The sequence below is a fragment of the Sminthopsis crassicaudata genome, chromosome 3 (genome assembly GCF_048593235.1).
Source record: "Sminthopsis crassicaudata isolate SCR6 chromosome 3, ASM4859323v1, whole genome shotgun sequence".
Classification (NCBI taxonomy): Eukaryota; Metazoa; Chordata; class Mammalia; order Dasyuromorphia; family Dasyuridae; genus Sminthopsis; species Sminthopsis crassicaudata.
The window spans coordinates 653,773,637-653,788,413 of record NC_133619.1 but is presented as its reverse complement, the minus strand read 5'-3'; the positions used below and the strand labels follow the sequence as shown (position 1 = coordinate 653,788,413).

General features: G+C 38.1%; 2 protein-coding genes across 8 annotated transcripts in view; one reads left to right on the top strand and one right to left on the bottom strand.

The window, feature by feature from the left end:
* Window positions 1–14,777, top strand: part of LOC141564692 (zinc finger protein 114-like) — a 92,707-nt gene that overhangs the window by 52,109 nt on the left and 25,821 nt on the right. The gene's annotated exons all lie outside the window — the stretch shown is intronic.
* LOC141564691 (KRAB domain-containing protein 5-like) overlaps window positions 1–14,777 on the bottom strand; it is a 63,273-nt gene that overhangs the window by 46,497 nt on the left and 1,999 nt on the right. For 3 of the 7 annotated variants that reach the window (XM_074307470.1, XM_074307472.1, XM_074307473.1), the window contains exons 2-5: window positions 12,734–12,834; window positions 11,621–11,766; window positions 9,649–9,775; window positions 8,256–8,351 (exon numbers count right to left, since the gene is read on the bottom strand). In XM_074307470.1, the coding sequence (XP_074163571.1) occupies window positions 8,256–8,351; window positions 9,649–9,775; window positions 11,621–11,653 (256 nt within the window). In that variant the 5' untranslated portion in view covers window positions 11,654–11,766; window positions 12,734–12,834. Of the gene's footprint in view, window positions 1–5,655; window positions 8,000–8,255; window positions 8,352–9,648; window positions 9,776–11,620; window positions 11,767–12,733; window positions 12,835–14,777 lie in introns of those variants that run through there. The other 4 variants (XM_074307467.1, XM_074307468.1, XM_074307471.1 and 1 more) reach the window with 3 other exon arrangements.

The window sequence follows — 14,777 nt, the reverse complement described above, 5'->3', positions numbered from 1 at the left end:
AGAACAAATTTACACCTCTGAACAATTGGGAAGAGTTGGGGCAGAACCGGAGTCCTCACCACACTATTAGAGAAAATCTGAAGAAAGAAAGACCTGAGGCCAGGATTAACCTGTATGATATGCAAACACTTCCAGGTTGGCTTGATAGAAATGCCAAATGGGGACTCCCTTGGCTAGCTAGAGGTGGCTTAATTCTCAGTAGGAACCACAGAAACTTTTACCTCCTTGACTGCTTGAGGTGTCAGTGTTTAAGTTCAGGAAGACTGAGCAAAACTTGGCTGATTAGGAATGCCAGACCCAGATCTATTGCAGAGCCAATAACCCTGGACATGAAGGAACCAGCACACTTGGAGTGCAGTGGCAGAGAGGCCTAGAATGCTGCTGGCTACAGGCACATACAAAAGGGAGGAGGTCTTGGTTTGGGGTTCTAGATCAGAGGGAGGAGCTGAAATGAAGCTTGAGGCACCATCCCATGATTAGAGCTGCTTATACTAATACCTCTTATTAAAAGAAAAAGAACCAGCAAAGATGAAAGAACCATAGAAACTTACTATGGGAACAGGGAAGACCATAATTGGGGATATTTCTATCCCCAAATAGTAACATGAAATGGTTTCCTGAGCAGAAAGAAATGAAAAAAGAAATTATAGAAATGAAAAAAGGAATCTAAAAATCAAATGAGAGACATTGAGGAAAAACTTTAAAAAAAAATCCAAGAAAAACAAGAAGATTATGGGGGAAAGTTATCGAACTTCTTTTCTAAGAAGATACAGTCTCAAAGATGAAAATAACTTTTTGAAAATTAGAATTGTGCAAGGGGAAGCCAGTGAAGCTATGAGAGACCAAGACATAACAAAACAGATCATAAAGAATGAAAATATAGAACAGAATATAAAACATTTTTAGGGAAAATAACAGATCAAGAAGAGAAAATATAAGAATAATTGGACTCCCTGAAAGTTCTGACCAAAAAAAAGAATCTCAATATAATAATGGAAGAAATAATTCAAGAAAATTTTGCTTTGGAGTGATCAAATGTAAGAGGAAAGTAGAAATAGGAAAAATTCACTGATCACCACTTCAACAAGATCCTTTGGGGAAACCTATAGAAATATTATTGATAAATTTTGAAACACCCAGGTCACAGAGAAAATTTTGCAAGAAACAAGAAAAAGACAATTCAAATACATTGGAGCTATCACTTTCCATCAGAGCATTCCCAATGGAAATAAAGCTTCTCACTGAGTTCAAGAGACATGCTTTCCTCTAGAAGAGGGTGATCATTATACATCAGAACATTTGTTCTGGAGACTGAGTTCAGAAAAGCCCAGACATACTTACATGAACTGATGGTAAGTGAAGTGAGCAGAACCAAGAGAACACTGTATACAGTAACAAGATTATGTGATCATCAACTGGAATGGACTTGGCTCTTTTCAACAATGAGGGGATTCAAGACAATTCTAATAGATTTGTATTGGAAAGTGAAATCATGATCCAGAGAGAAAACTGCAGAGAATGAGTGTATCAAGCCATAGTGTTTTCATGTTGTTGTTTTTTGATTTTTTGCTGTTGTTGTTTATTTGCTTCTGTTTTTTTCTTTCTCATGTTTTTCCCCTTTTTATCTGCTATTTCTTGCATAGCATGATGAATATGAAAATATTTTAGAAGAATTGCACATGCTTAACCTGAATTGCATTTCTTGCTATCTTGAAGAGGGAGGCAATGTGTGAGAGAAAGAAAAAACTGAAACCCGAGATTTTGCAAAGGTGAATGTTGAAAACTATCATGAAAGATGGTAAAACTGATGTCACTCTAAGAAGATGGAATTCAATAGAGATGTATCTAAACTCTTCTACAAGTTCAAAGATGAATTCTACAAATACATTAGGGCAGTATATAAGAGTGACTGAAATTTACTCGGATTTCTGGAGGAAATTCTGGAATGAATAACTAAAAAACTTGTTCTGGACATATAGAAAAGCAAGAGATTACTCTGAAAGGACTTGTGATGAAACATGTAGCAATTTTTCTGACTGAGAGATGATGGAACAAGAATGAAAACTTGTAAACACTTTGTTTAGAAATGGCATATGGAAAACTTTGTTTTTCTTAAGTATACAGATTTGATACAAAAGTTTCTCTCTCTTTTCCTTTGGGGAGCAACAAATTTCAGCCATCTGAATGAAAGATTTAGGTATTTCAATGGATTGCAGTTCAACACTAGCCAGCATTTTCTGGGACATAGTAAGAGGTGGGTGCATTTCTGAGGGGAAAAGTGATAATTTCATAAGATGCTGTAGCTTAATTCTACAGTAGAAACTGGATATTGGTAAGCTGAGAAAGTCAATAAGATATCATATAGGCTATTAAAACTTCCTATATGCAGACCAAAGAAAGGAACAAAGACATAGATAAATATTTCAAAAAGGCATTGGTTTTAAGAAAAGACTGATCCTATGCTCTTCAAAAGCAGGAAAATGAAGGTGTTGGGAACTAAAATTCTCCTATTAAGAATGACCACTCTGGATGCCCATCAGTTGGAGAATGGTTGAATAAATTGTGGAATATGAATGTTATGGAATATTATTGTTCTGTAAGAAATGACCAACAGAATGATTTCCGAGAGGCCTGGAGAGACATGAATTGATGCTAAGTGAAACGAGCAGAACCAGGAGATCATTGTACACGGCACAACAAGATTAGAAGATGATCAATTCTGATGAATGTGGCTCCTTTCAGGCTAGTTCAATTGGTCTTGTGGAGATGGAGAGATGGAGAGAGCCATCTGCACCCCGAGAGAGGACTGTGAGGACTGTGTGGATCATAACATAGCATTTTTATTCTTTTTGTTGTTGTTTGCTTGCTTTTTGTTTTCTTCCTCATTTTTTCCCCTTTTTGATCTATTCTTGAGCAGTATGATGAATGTGGAAACAAGTATAGAAAAATTGCACATGTTTAATATATGTTAAATTACTTGCTGTCTAGGGTAGTGTGAAGTGAAAGGGAGGGAGAACAATTTGGAAAAAAGATTTTGCAAGGGTAAATGCTAAAAACTATGCATATATTTTGAAAACAAAAAATTAAAAACAACTCTCAATTAAAGTGTTTTCTATGATTTTGGGATCTTGGTAGGGGGAAGAAATCTTTCTCCATGTTCTAATTACAGCCTACAAGTTTTTTCTTGCTGGCTGCATTTTAAGTCCTTCCAGGTAAAACAATCTAGCTCACAGAACAATTATGACACAGACATTTTGCTCTGACACAGACACAGATAAAATGACATTGAAGAGGACTGTCCCATTTTGTCAAACTCATAAAATTTCTATTGCTATAGGGCTTCACCTCCTCCAGTGTTACAGGGAGGGTGAAAAAGGTGGCAAAAGTTCCTCAGTTCTTTGCCAGAAGCTATTATGTACCCTTTGATTTCTCCAGCATTCTAGGGGGAATGGAAAGAATGCATTCTCTAGTTAGGAGGGAACTACCCTAAGAATCACAAGAATTTCCAAGTTCAGGTATTCCCAGTCAAGGAAAATTTGCTGAGTGTGGAGCTCAACAAGTCCCAGACAAGCCTTTCCTAGTGCTTGAAGTGTCCCAACTATAGGATGAAATGAGAAAAGAATGGGGGCCTTACCTTAACAAGGAGAGGGTGAAGATACGGGGGACCAGATTCTCCCCATATAGGCCACCAAACATTGCAGTTCAAAGGAGACCCCAAAGATTTGGGATTTCAGACCGGTGTCACTAGGTGTCTCAAAAAGAATTTGCAGACTCAAACCCATCTTCAAAGCGCAGGAGCAAATTTTATTATAATTGTAATGCCATTTAAAGTAGGCTTAGTTCCAAAAGAATTTAACAAAGAACAGGAGCAAGAAGATAAATTTACAGGAAAAAGAGAGATTGGGAGCTATTTATTTCAGTGACATGCTATTTTTACGGCTTGGAGGTGGAATTGAGGAGTGGTCTGCTTATTATTGTCTCAGAAACTTAAATCTTTACTGACCAACAGATTGTTATCAGACAGCCATCATTGCCCATGGAACTACAGGACTCCCAAGACCAAGTGGCTTTAGGGTTACTGCCACATTTTCCCTAGAAGCCACACCCCATTAAGAATGCTTAATAACCTTTTTAATTGTTATTGTTGTTTTAAAGGATTCTAAGAATAAAACATTTGGAAACCATTGGTCAGGAGCCATGGTTGTTCATTTCATTGATTAGTGTTGTGACAATATAAACTATTCTACTAGTTTTTCTCATTTCTGTGTTAGTTCAGGCAACATGATTTGTTCAGTCATTTCCCCAATTTATGGGCGCCACCATTGTTCCCAAATCTTTTCAACCCTAAAAAGCAGCAACTATAATTTTATATTATATGAATGAGTTTTTTTCCCCCTCTTCATCTCTCTAGTTTATTGTGAGAATATGCAGTCGAGCCCCTTTAGGCATACAGTTTGAATTGTAACACAAAATGATACCCTTCATTTTAATGCTGTATTAATCCTCATTTTACAGAATAGATTGCCAATTTCTGTTTTCTAATATATTCTGTTACCTCTTCTTTTGATAAGTAAAATCATCCAACTAATATTTATTTTTGACAATTTAGTATTATTATTTCCATCATAATTTCTAATACTTCTTTGTATATCCTGTATCATTAAAAAGAAGGCAAAGGGGGCAGCTAGGTGGCTCAGTGGATAGAGCACCAGCCTTGAATTCAGGAAGACCCGAGTTCAAATCTGGTCTCAGACACTTAACACTTCCTAGCTGTGTGACCCTGGGCAAGTCACTTAACCCCAGCCTCAAAAAAAAAAAAAAAAATATATATATATATATATATATATATATATATATATATATATGTAATCCACATAATCTATTCAATTTCTCAAACTTCAAGATGTCATTCCTTTCTTAGAAATACAGAGCTAGTGCGCATTTGAGGCAGAATTTGAATGTTTTCCCAATCCTAAAACTAGTTTCCTGTCACATTTAGTGCTTTCCTCTAGCCTATTCTGAATATAAATTTGAATGAAAAATGACTAAACTGGGGTAACTAGTTGGTGCAGTGGATAGAGCAGCAGCCCTGAAGTCAGGAGGACCCGAGTTCAAATCTGATCTTAGACACTTAACACTTCCTAGCTGTGTGACCCTGGGCAAGTCACTTAACCCCAGCCTCAAAAAAAAAAAAGAAAAGAAAAGAAAAGTGATGAAATTGTGCACATATTTTAGCTTATTAATTCTACTATGACTTTTAGAGTCCATGATTTTCCATTGTAATTTAATACAAGTATTTTCTCATTTGTTCCTCCTGTTAACTCTAAGAGATAGTTATCATTATCCTCATTCTATAGATGTGGAAAATTAGGCAGGATTAGCTTAAGGAACTTGCCCAGAGTCACGCAAATAGGTGGTATTAAAAACTGAATTGGAACTCTAGACTTGTGGTTCCAGGTACAGCAAACTATCCACTGTGTCACTTTGATGATGAAAGATCTTTGAAGAAACAGTGAAGTAGAAATTATTGACATTTTGTGTCACCAAAAGACCAGAGAGAAAAAAGGAAGTGCCGATCAATTAGTAAAAAGCTAATGAAATTATGGTATATAAATGTTGTGGAATAGCATTAAAGAGGAATGCCAAACAAAATTACCAAGAAACATTTATTGTATTTATAGCACTTTTTGAACAGTATGAAATTTGGGATGTCTACCAAAGACTATATTGCAACAAGAGGTCATTGCTCATTATTTAGATCCATAAGTTTTATCTCCAGCATGATTTCTCCAACTTACAAATTTTACATAAAGACTTTGACATTGAAAAAAGGCCTTTCTCTTACTGGCCTTTTTTTTTTCTACCTTGCTGTCTAGTAATCTCCATCTACCAGAGAAATATATATCCCCAATGAGCAAATTTATAAGGCTTTCTAATAGGAATTCTTTGATGGAAAGTAAGAGATGGCTTCCCCTATTGAGTCCATATAACCCATCTCTGCAAAATGAATGATCTATTGAACAAGCTCAGTACTCCATTTGAATACCCTTCCTCATTCATTATTACAGTGATATAATTCCTATCTACTAGAAATTCTCTGTTGGGAAAATAAGGGATGTTTGTTCCTTGAAGGCTTTATCTGACTGATTACACTCCTAAGATTTCTCTCCAATGTGACATCTCTGACATACAACAAGACTGAAGTTCTTTTTGGAAAGTCTATTCATTGATTACATTCAAAAAGTTTTTTTCCTAGTGTGGATTTTCTCATGTTTAGGAAGAGTAAACTTTTTTGTGAAAAATGTTTCACATTGATCACAATCATATTTTTTTCCATTCAGTGTGGATTCTCTGGTGTAAATAAGGAGTGGACTTCTGTCTGAAAGTCTTTCCACATTGACTGCATTCATAAAGTTTTATCTAGTGTGAATTCTTAAATGGCTAGCAAGAGTGGATCTTTTTGTGAAAGTCTTTCCACACTGATTACATTTATAAGGTTTCTCTCCAGTATGAATTCTGTGATGTTCATGAAGACTATATTTCACACTGAAAGTCTTTCCACATTGGTTACACTTATAAGGTTTTTCTCCATTGTGGATTTTCTTATGTGTTAAAAGATTGGCATTCTGGGTGAAAACTTTACCACACAGATTACATTCATAAGGTTTCTCACCAGTGTGGATTCTCTGATGTATCAAAAGATTGGAATTTTGAGTGAAAGCCTTTCCACACTGATTACATACGTAAGGTTTCTCTCCAGTGTGAATTCTCTGATGTACAGCAAGACCAGAGTTCTGTCTGAAAGCCTTTCCACACTGATTACATTTATAAGGTTTCTCTCTAGTATGGATCCTCAGATGGTTAATAAGATGGGCCCTATAAGCTAAAGCCTTTCCACACTGATTACATTCAAAAGGTTTCTCTCCAGTGTGAATTTTCTGATGTATAGCAAGAGTGGACTTTTTTGTGAACGTCTTTCCACATTGATTACAAGCATAAGTTTTCTCTCCAGTGTGTATTATTTGATGATAATAAAGAGTAGACCTTGTTGTGAACGTCTTTCCACATTGATTACAATCATAAGTTTTCTCACCCATATGGGTTCTCTGATGGAGATAAAGAGTGGATTTCTGTCTAAAAGTCTTTCCACATTGGTTACATAGATAAGGTTTTTCTCCAGTGTGGATCCTTTGATGAATAGCCAGAGTGGATTTTGTTCTAAAAGTCTTTCCACATTGAATACATTCATAAGGTTTCTCTCCACTGTGAATTTTTTGATGTGTCAAAAGATTGTTGTTTTGTGTGAAAGTCTTTCCACATTGATTGCATTCGTAAGGTTTCTCTCCACTGTGGATTTTCTGATGTGTCAAAAGATTGTTGTTTTGTGTGAAAGCCTTTCCACATTGATCACATTTATATGGTTTCTCTCCACTGTGGATTCTCTGATGTATACAAAGACAGGACCTATTTGTGAAAGTCTGTCCACAGAAATTACATTCATAAGGTTTCTCTGCAGTGTGAATTTTCTGATGGTCAATAAGCTTTGAGTTCTGGCTGAAGGTTTTCCTATTTTCATTTCCTATATAAAGCATTTCTCCAGAATAACTTTTTTGATGTCTAATGATGTCTGAACTGAAGCTGAAGGCCATTTCCCATTGATTACCTTGATACATTTGCATTTCATGAGGCTTCTCAAAACACTGCATATACTCATCTGTTTTAGTAAAGTATTCCCTATCTTTACTATACTGAAAGCAATCATTTTCTGAGGTCATTTTCTTATATTGAATTAAGCCTGAATGTTGCCAGAAACCTTTTATGTCTTTATCAAATTCCCAATGATTATTTAGATTTCTCTCTCTCTTGATATCTGAGCCACAGATTTCGCTCAAACTGAAGTCACAGGGACCATCAGTCTTCAATCTTTGCTGGTGCGATTTTTTCACAAAAATGCTCAGCTTTAAAGTAGTCTCATTCACTTCAAATTTGGTCTCTGCATCTGAAGGAAACAAAGAAGCATAATATACAGACACACACCCCCCACCTCCACACATCCTTTATTCAAATGATTTTGCTAATTATTCCTCTCAGGGTCAAAGATTCTGTGACTTTTCTTGTATCATCTTGCTAATAAAAAGCATATGGAAAAAGAATTCCAAGGCAGATGTTTCTGCCCCAAGCCCAGCATTCCCTTCATCACCACACAGATGTTTCTGAGAGACCATCTCTCATATAGTTGCTTCCATCTCACTCACCAGGACACAAATTTCTTGCGCCTTTTGGATTCAGGTTCCACGATGAATCTTTGTCCTCAGAATGGGAGAGCAAATCTTCTCTGAAAACCGGGATTCCTGGTCAGGGAGAATACGGAAGGGATGAGGATAGAAACTTAGACTTTGTTCCTCCTTAGGGAAAGGGGAAATGGAAGCAAGAAGCACAGGATGGTTCCTAGGGATCCTCAAGGATGGTTTACAGAGTATTTATGGGTAGAAGCTTGAGGATGAGGAGATCACAGCCAGTTTGGAGCTAGAAAAATCTGTCTTTTATTTACCTCCTTCATAGAAACATGGACACATTCTATAGCTTCCATTAGCTAGAAATTAGAGCCAGCTAGGAAGTTTAGTGATTAAAAACCCTGGTCCTGGATTCAGAAACACCTGAGTGTAAATCCAGCCTCAGACACTTAGCATCTCTGTGCTCCTGGGCAAAGCACTTAACCTGTCTAAGTTTTCTCAGTTGTAAAGTGGGGTGATAACTCCAAACTCAGAGGGTATTTTGAGGATCTGATGAGATTGTATTTCTAAGGCACTGAGCATAGTACCTGGGCACAGGAGGGCTATATCAATGCTTAGTCCTTCCTCTTCCCCTCTTCCTCTCTGTGCTGTTATTTGGGGAGGAGAATTAAGAAAAAAGGTAAACTTATCAAACAAGGCAAGACTTGAGGCATAAATTTATGCTTGTAATAAGAAAGCTTTTTAAAGATTTCGGTGTTCAGTCATTTTTCAGTCACTTCAGACTCTTCCTGATCCCACTGAGGGTTTCTTTGTCAAAGATGCTGGAATGGTTTGCCATTTGCTATTCCAGCTCATTTTACAGAAGAGGAAACTGAGGCTATGTAGACTTAAGTGCCTTGTCAAGGTGTCACACAGACAGATCATGTCCAAGATCAGATTTGAATTCAGTAAGAATAATTTTCCTGACTCCAAGCTCACTGTGCAGCTAAATTGTTGTTTTAAAGACTGACCCATCCCAAAGAGTAAGTGATGACCTTGTTAGAAAGGGGATTGACTGCCCATCTTTAAAGAAAAGCCCATGAACAATTTTCAGAGATTCTGCAGAGAAAATTCTTGTCCAGACGGGGACTAGGATAGATAATCTCTGAGATTAGTCCAATAGTCTATAACCCTTGTTTGTTTGGTAACCCGTAGCTTCCTAAAATAGAAAAGAAACAAAGCAAAGTCCCTTCTTCCTACCACAAAATGAACGACCTTTGGTAGGGAAAACCAAGTGGCACAATGACCCTGTGGGAACACTATCACACTGACAATTCTAATAACTGATAAATGCTCAGAAACCCTGAATATTAGGGAAGTGAGGAAGACACTCCTGGGATAGCAAATTCAGAGTTCCTCAGGGAGGTGTGCTTACCCAGGAAGAGCAGGTTCTGGGAGTTTTCCAGCATGACTTCCTTGTAGAGCTCTTTCTGAGAATGGTCCAAGAGGCTCCACTCCTCTCGGGTGAAGTCCACGGCCACATCCTTGAATGTCAGGGACTCCTAACCATCAAAATTCAAACCTTTACCGCTGAAAGAGACTTCAGAATTTATCAAGTCCAACCTGCTCAACGTTCTAGAGGAAATGGTGGGATAGAGAAGGGATCTGCTGAAGGTATATGACTTATGAATCTTGGAGCCAACACTTAAAACCATAGTCATTAAAAAACTATAGCCATTAAAAAGGGGGAGGTAATGAGAAAAGCAACTTATATTTGCATTTGGAATAAAGTTGACAAATTTGTATAATCCTGAATGAAAAAAATGGACATATTTCGAGAATTTGTAACAAAACAGCAGAACTAATGGAAAATTTGACATATAAAACCCAGTGGATATGTGAGAGAATCATTAAAAATAAAGGAACTCAATAAGGTCAAACTGTTGAGTTCTTTTATGTGAAAATGGTAGCAGTACTCCTGTGACTATCATCATTACTTGGGCAGTTTGAAAGGAGAATTTGGGCTGAGTTATGTGTGCTGGGGTAAATCTAAAAATAAAATTTCTTGATTATTGACAATCCAAATACTCTCCACTGACTATCATGCCTTTATTTTATTCTCAAAATTGAATTGATTCAACTTGAGCCATCCCTCATTGCAACAAGCTTTCAGATACCTCAATCTGAAGGTGTGAGAGATATCTTAAATTCCACCTCTCTTCATTTTTTCCTCCTAAAACTTTCCCATGTCCCCGGCAGTCCCAGGTACTCCCAATCTAGGTATCATCCTCGACTCCTATTTCTTATTACTCTTTTCCAATGAATTGCTAAACCTCTTCATTTCACTTCTGCAAATTCTCTCAAATAAAACCCCTTCTCTAAGGATGCAAACATATGGGTAGAGACCCTCATCGCCTCATCTTTGGACTATGGCAATAGCTTGCTGTTATTAGTAGTTGGCTCCCCATTGCACTGCACCTTCGATTGGGCTGACAGAATGATTTTCCAAATCACAGATTCAAACATGTGATTCTCCTGATCAACTACCATCAATGGCTCCCTATCACCTCCAGGATTAAATGCAAAATCTATCATGCAAAACTTTCTGTGACTTAGAAACCACCTGTTTTTAGAGCCTTCTTGTACCTCATTTCCCTTCTCTACGAGCCAAGTTAATATTGGCTTCCTTGGCAATCTGGAAAGATGCTCTATCTCTAAACTGTGCATTTCCTTTGGCTAGCCATTATAGACTGTTATTTATCCTGCCTATGGCTTGCTGTGATCTCACTATAACCTGTAAGCTCTTAGAACTGTAAACTCTAAGAGTAGAGCATCCTTGTTTGACTCCTTTTGTATACACAGCCCTGAGCTCAGCCTTGTACACAGCAGGCATTTAAAAAACATTTATTGGCTAAATGTTTCCCTTCTCTTGGTCGCTAAACCTCTTCGTGTAATCTTCTAGTGCCTTCTTTCCTGTCTCTAACATTGTTGCTCTGATTTCAACAGCTGAGGCAGATGTCAAGGCTGGGCACTGTCCAGACCAGAGGACTGTGGGAAGTGCTTTTCCTTGATCTTCAGTTGTTATAAGGGAGACCTTTTAAAAAAGAAATCTAGAGAAAGGGGAAGGGGTGTGTGTGTGTGTGTGTGTGTGTGTGTGTGTGCTTGTGCGTGCTCCCAAAATAGAGAGCAAAGATATTGCTGGAGATGAAAGAATTCATAAAACAATTTAAAACAGAATAGGGCAGGACAGTGTTGTACTGATGTTCTCTCACCATAGACATATTTATTTAAAGAAACAATAATTAGATAAAATAGGCAGTTTCATAAACAATGCTCTGTATCTATGGAGATGTCCATGGTGGGGGGGAGAGGGGCCTTGGACCAGCCAGTGATCACTCTGTACTCACCTGCCAGGGAGGTCTGCGGCATCCAGGGGCCATACCCTCAGGCCCCCTGCTGGGGCCAGCTCCAGGTCTTCTTCAGGCCGAGTCCAGCAGGGACAAGAATCCAGGGACCCACGTCTGTCCCGTTACTGCCTGGGCAGGGGGCTAGCCTAGGAGGATTCAGAAGGTGATGTCTTGAAGGAGTCCCCCAGCTCTTGGCATACCCTAGCACTGCCCTCTGGGAGAAGGTGCCCTCAGGGACTGCCTCCCACTCTCTCTTCTGTCCCTCTCCAAACTCCCATGCTCCCAGGGAGATTCAAGGAGCAGGAAGGCATTTCTAATCTCTGTGTCAGATCCCCCACCCTGCACCCGGCTTATGCATCACAGCTCCCCTGTCCTCCCAAGGAGGCTTGGGGCCGGAGCTAATGCTCTGGCGGAGTGACCCTGTTCCAAGGCAGCAAATAGTGCCTATTAGAAGATTAGCTCTCCTTTTGATCTGAAAGCTGAAAATTATGGATTAAGCTGTTAGAGACTGTGGGTACTATGCTGAAAACTGTTAAGTATTTCATTGGATTTATTTTTCTTTGAAATGAATAATAAGAATAGCTTACTGTGTGGAAACAGTATAAAAGAGCTTGTAAAAGTCTCCTTTTCTATAAAGTTCATTCCCAGATGCCTGGGGAACCTTCTTTTTGGGCAGGGCCTTCAAATTTTTTTTGATACATATGTTTTTTTGTTGTTGTTGTTTTTTTCCCTGAGGCTGGGGTTAAGTGACTTGCCCAGGGTCACACAGCTAGGAAGTGTTAAGTGTCTGAGACCAGATTTGAACTCAGGTCCTCCTGAATTCAAGACTGGTGCTCTATCCACTGCGCCACCTAGCTGGCCCCAGGGAATTCAAATTTAACAGCCCTGGGAAAGAAATCATTGAGAGAAGATTGTATAATTCCAAAGTAATGAAGTAGGATCACAGAGCAATTGAGATTTCTTGAAGGTAGGAAGATTTTTGCATGAGGGAAGGGAGTTGTAACACACATAAGCCTGCTTTTAGTAGAGAAGTGCTTTTTATAGCAATTTATCTGCCCACTGATTGTGAAAACTATAAAAGTGCACCTGGAAGAGTGTACAGTAAAGTCATACCTTTGAGACAAATTAGTCTCAGCAGACTCAGCCTTGATTTAACGTGGGGGCCAGAAACGGGACAATAGAGCATCCAGTATGGACCAGGCAACCAACTGGGTCTGAGGATACCAAGAATAGATAAGAAAACAGGGTAAACTCACATGAAAGAGTGTTCCAAATCACTACTGATCAGAGAAATGCAAATTAAGACCACTCTGAGATACCACTACACACCTGTCAGATTGGCTAAGATGACAGGAACAAATAATGACAAATGTTGGAGGGGATGTGGGGAAATTGGGACACTAATACATTGCTGGTGGAGTTGTGAAAGAATCCGGCCATTCTGGAGAGCAATCTGGAATTATGCCCAAAAAGTTATCAAACTGTGCATACCCTTTGACCCAGCAGCGCTACTACTGGGATTATATCCCAAAGAAATACTAAAGAGCGGAAAGAGACATATATGTGCCAAAATGTTTGTGGCAGCTCTTTTTGTTGTAGCTAGAAACTGGAAGATGAATGGATGTCCATCAGTTGGAGAATGGTTGGGTAAATTGTGGTATATGAAGGTTATGGAATATTATTGCTCGGTAAGAAATGACCAGCAGGAGGAATATAGAGAGGCCTGGAGAGACTTAAATCAACTGATGCTGAGTGAAATGAGCAGAACCAGAAGATCACTGTACACTTCAACAACAATACTGTATGAGGATGTATTCTGATGGAAGTGGAAATCTTCAACATAAAGAAGATCCAACTCACTTCCAGTTGATCAATGATGGACAGAGGTAGCTACACCCAGAGAAGAAACACTGGGAGGGGAATGTAAATTGTTAGCACTAATATCTGTCTGCCCAGGTTGCATGTACCTTCGGATTCTAACGTTTATTGTGCAACAAGAAAATGATATTCACACACATGTATTGTACCTAGACTATATTGTAACACATGTAAAATGTATGGTATTGCCTGTCATCGGGGGGAGGGAATAGAGGGAGGGGGGGTAATTTGGAGAAATGAATACAAGGGATAATATTATAAAATATATATATATATATATATATATAATAAAAAAAAAAAAAAAAAAAAGAAAACAGGGTAAGACTGCCAAAGAATTACATATATTCACGGCCACTGGGTGGGACAGTGGATAGAGAGCTGGGCCTGGAATCGGGAAAACCTGGACTCAAAACCAGCCTCACACACTTCCTAGCTGTGTGATTCTAGACAACTTATTTTACCTTGTTTACCTCAGTTTCATCCTCTGTAAAATGATCAGCAGAAGGAAAAAGGAAATCACTTCACCATCTTTGTCAAGGAAAACACAAAAATAGGGTCATGGAGAATCGTATATAACTAAAAAACAATTAAATAAAACTGGAAGTTGTAGAATGGAAAATATACTAAATGTGAGATGAAAAATGACCAATAAAAGTCATTTGTATACAAGGTATTCAATGTGAACCAGGCGCCACACTGCCAATAGTTAATGCTAAAATGATATAAGCATTCAAAACTATACAACTAAAAATGACTCATGAAAAATTGTTCTGAAACACTAGTAGTTGGAGAAAGTCATATTCAAATTACTTTTTCATTTCCTGTCCTGTCTTCAAATTAAGGAGAATGACAGAAAGAAAATAATCCATATGTAAATTTTTTAATTTTGAAATTCTCAAGCATGACATAAAATGAGTATTTTCTACATAATCAAAGAATGGGAAAAGAGGCTGTACATGAAACAAGCTCTAAGATACTCTTTTCGAGTAATTAAAAAATGCAGTGTGCCACTTTCAAAGCCCTCTCATTCCCTTCTGGCCTTCAGTCCTGTTCTCTTCTATGTATTCTTTAAAAACCCATCTCTTTGAGGACACTGTGATGAAAATCTTCTCCCTAGTCCCCATACATTACTATGCTTTCCTACCCAAAAATTTTGGGGAAAAACAACAGCAACAAATATTTGTAATAAAATCATCTGATCAAGCAAAATAAATTCTCACACTGTCCACCTCCCAAATGTGTTTTTTATTCTACATCACGTAGAATCATTTTTCATGTA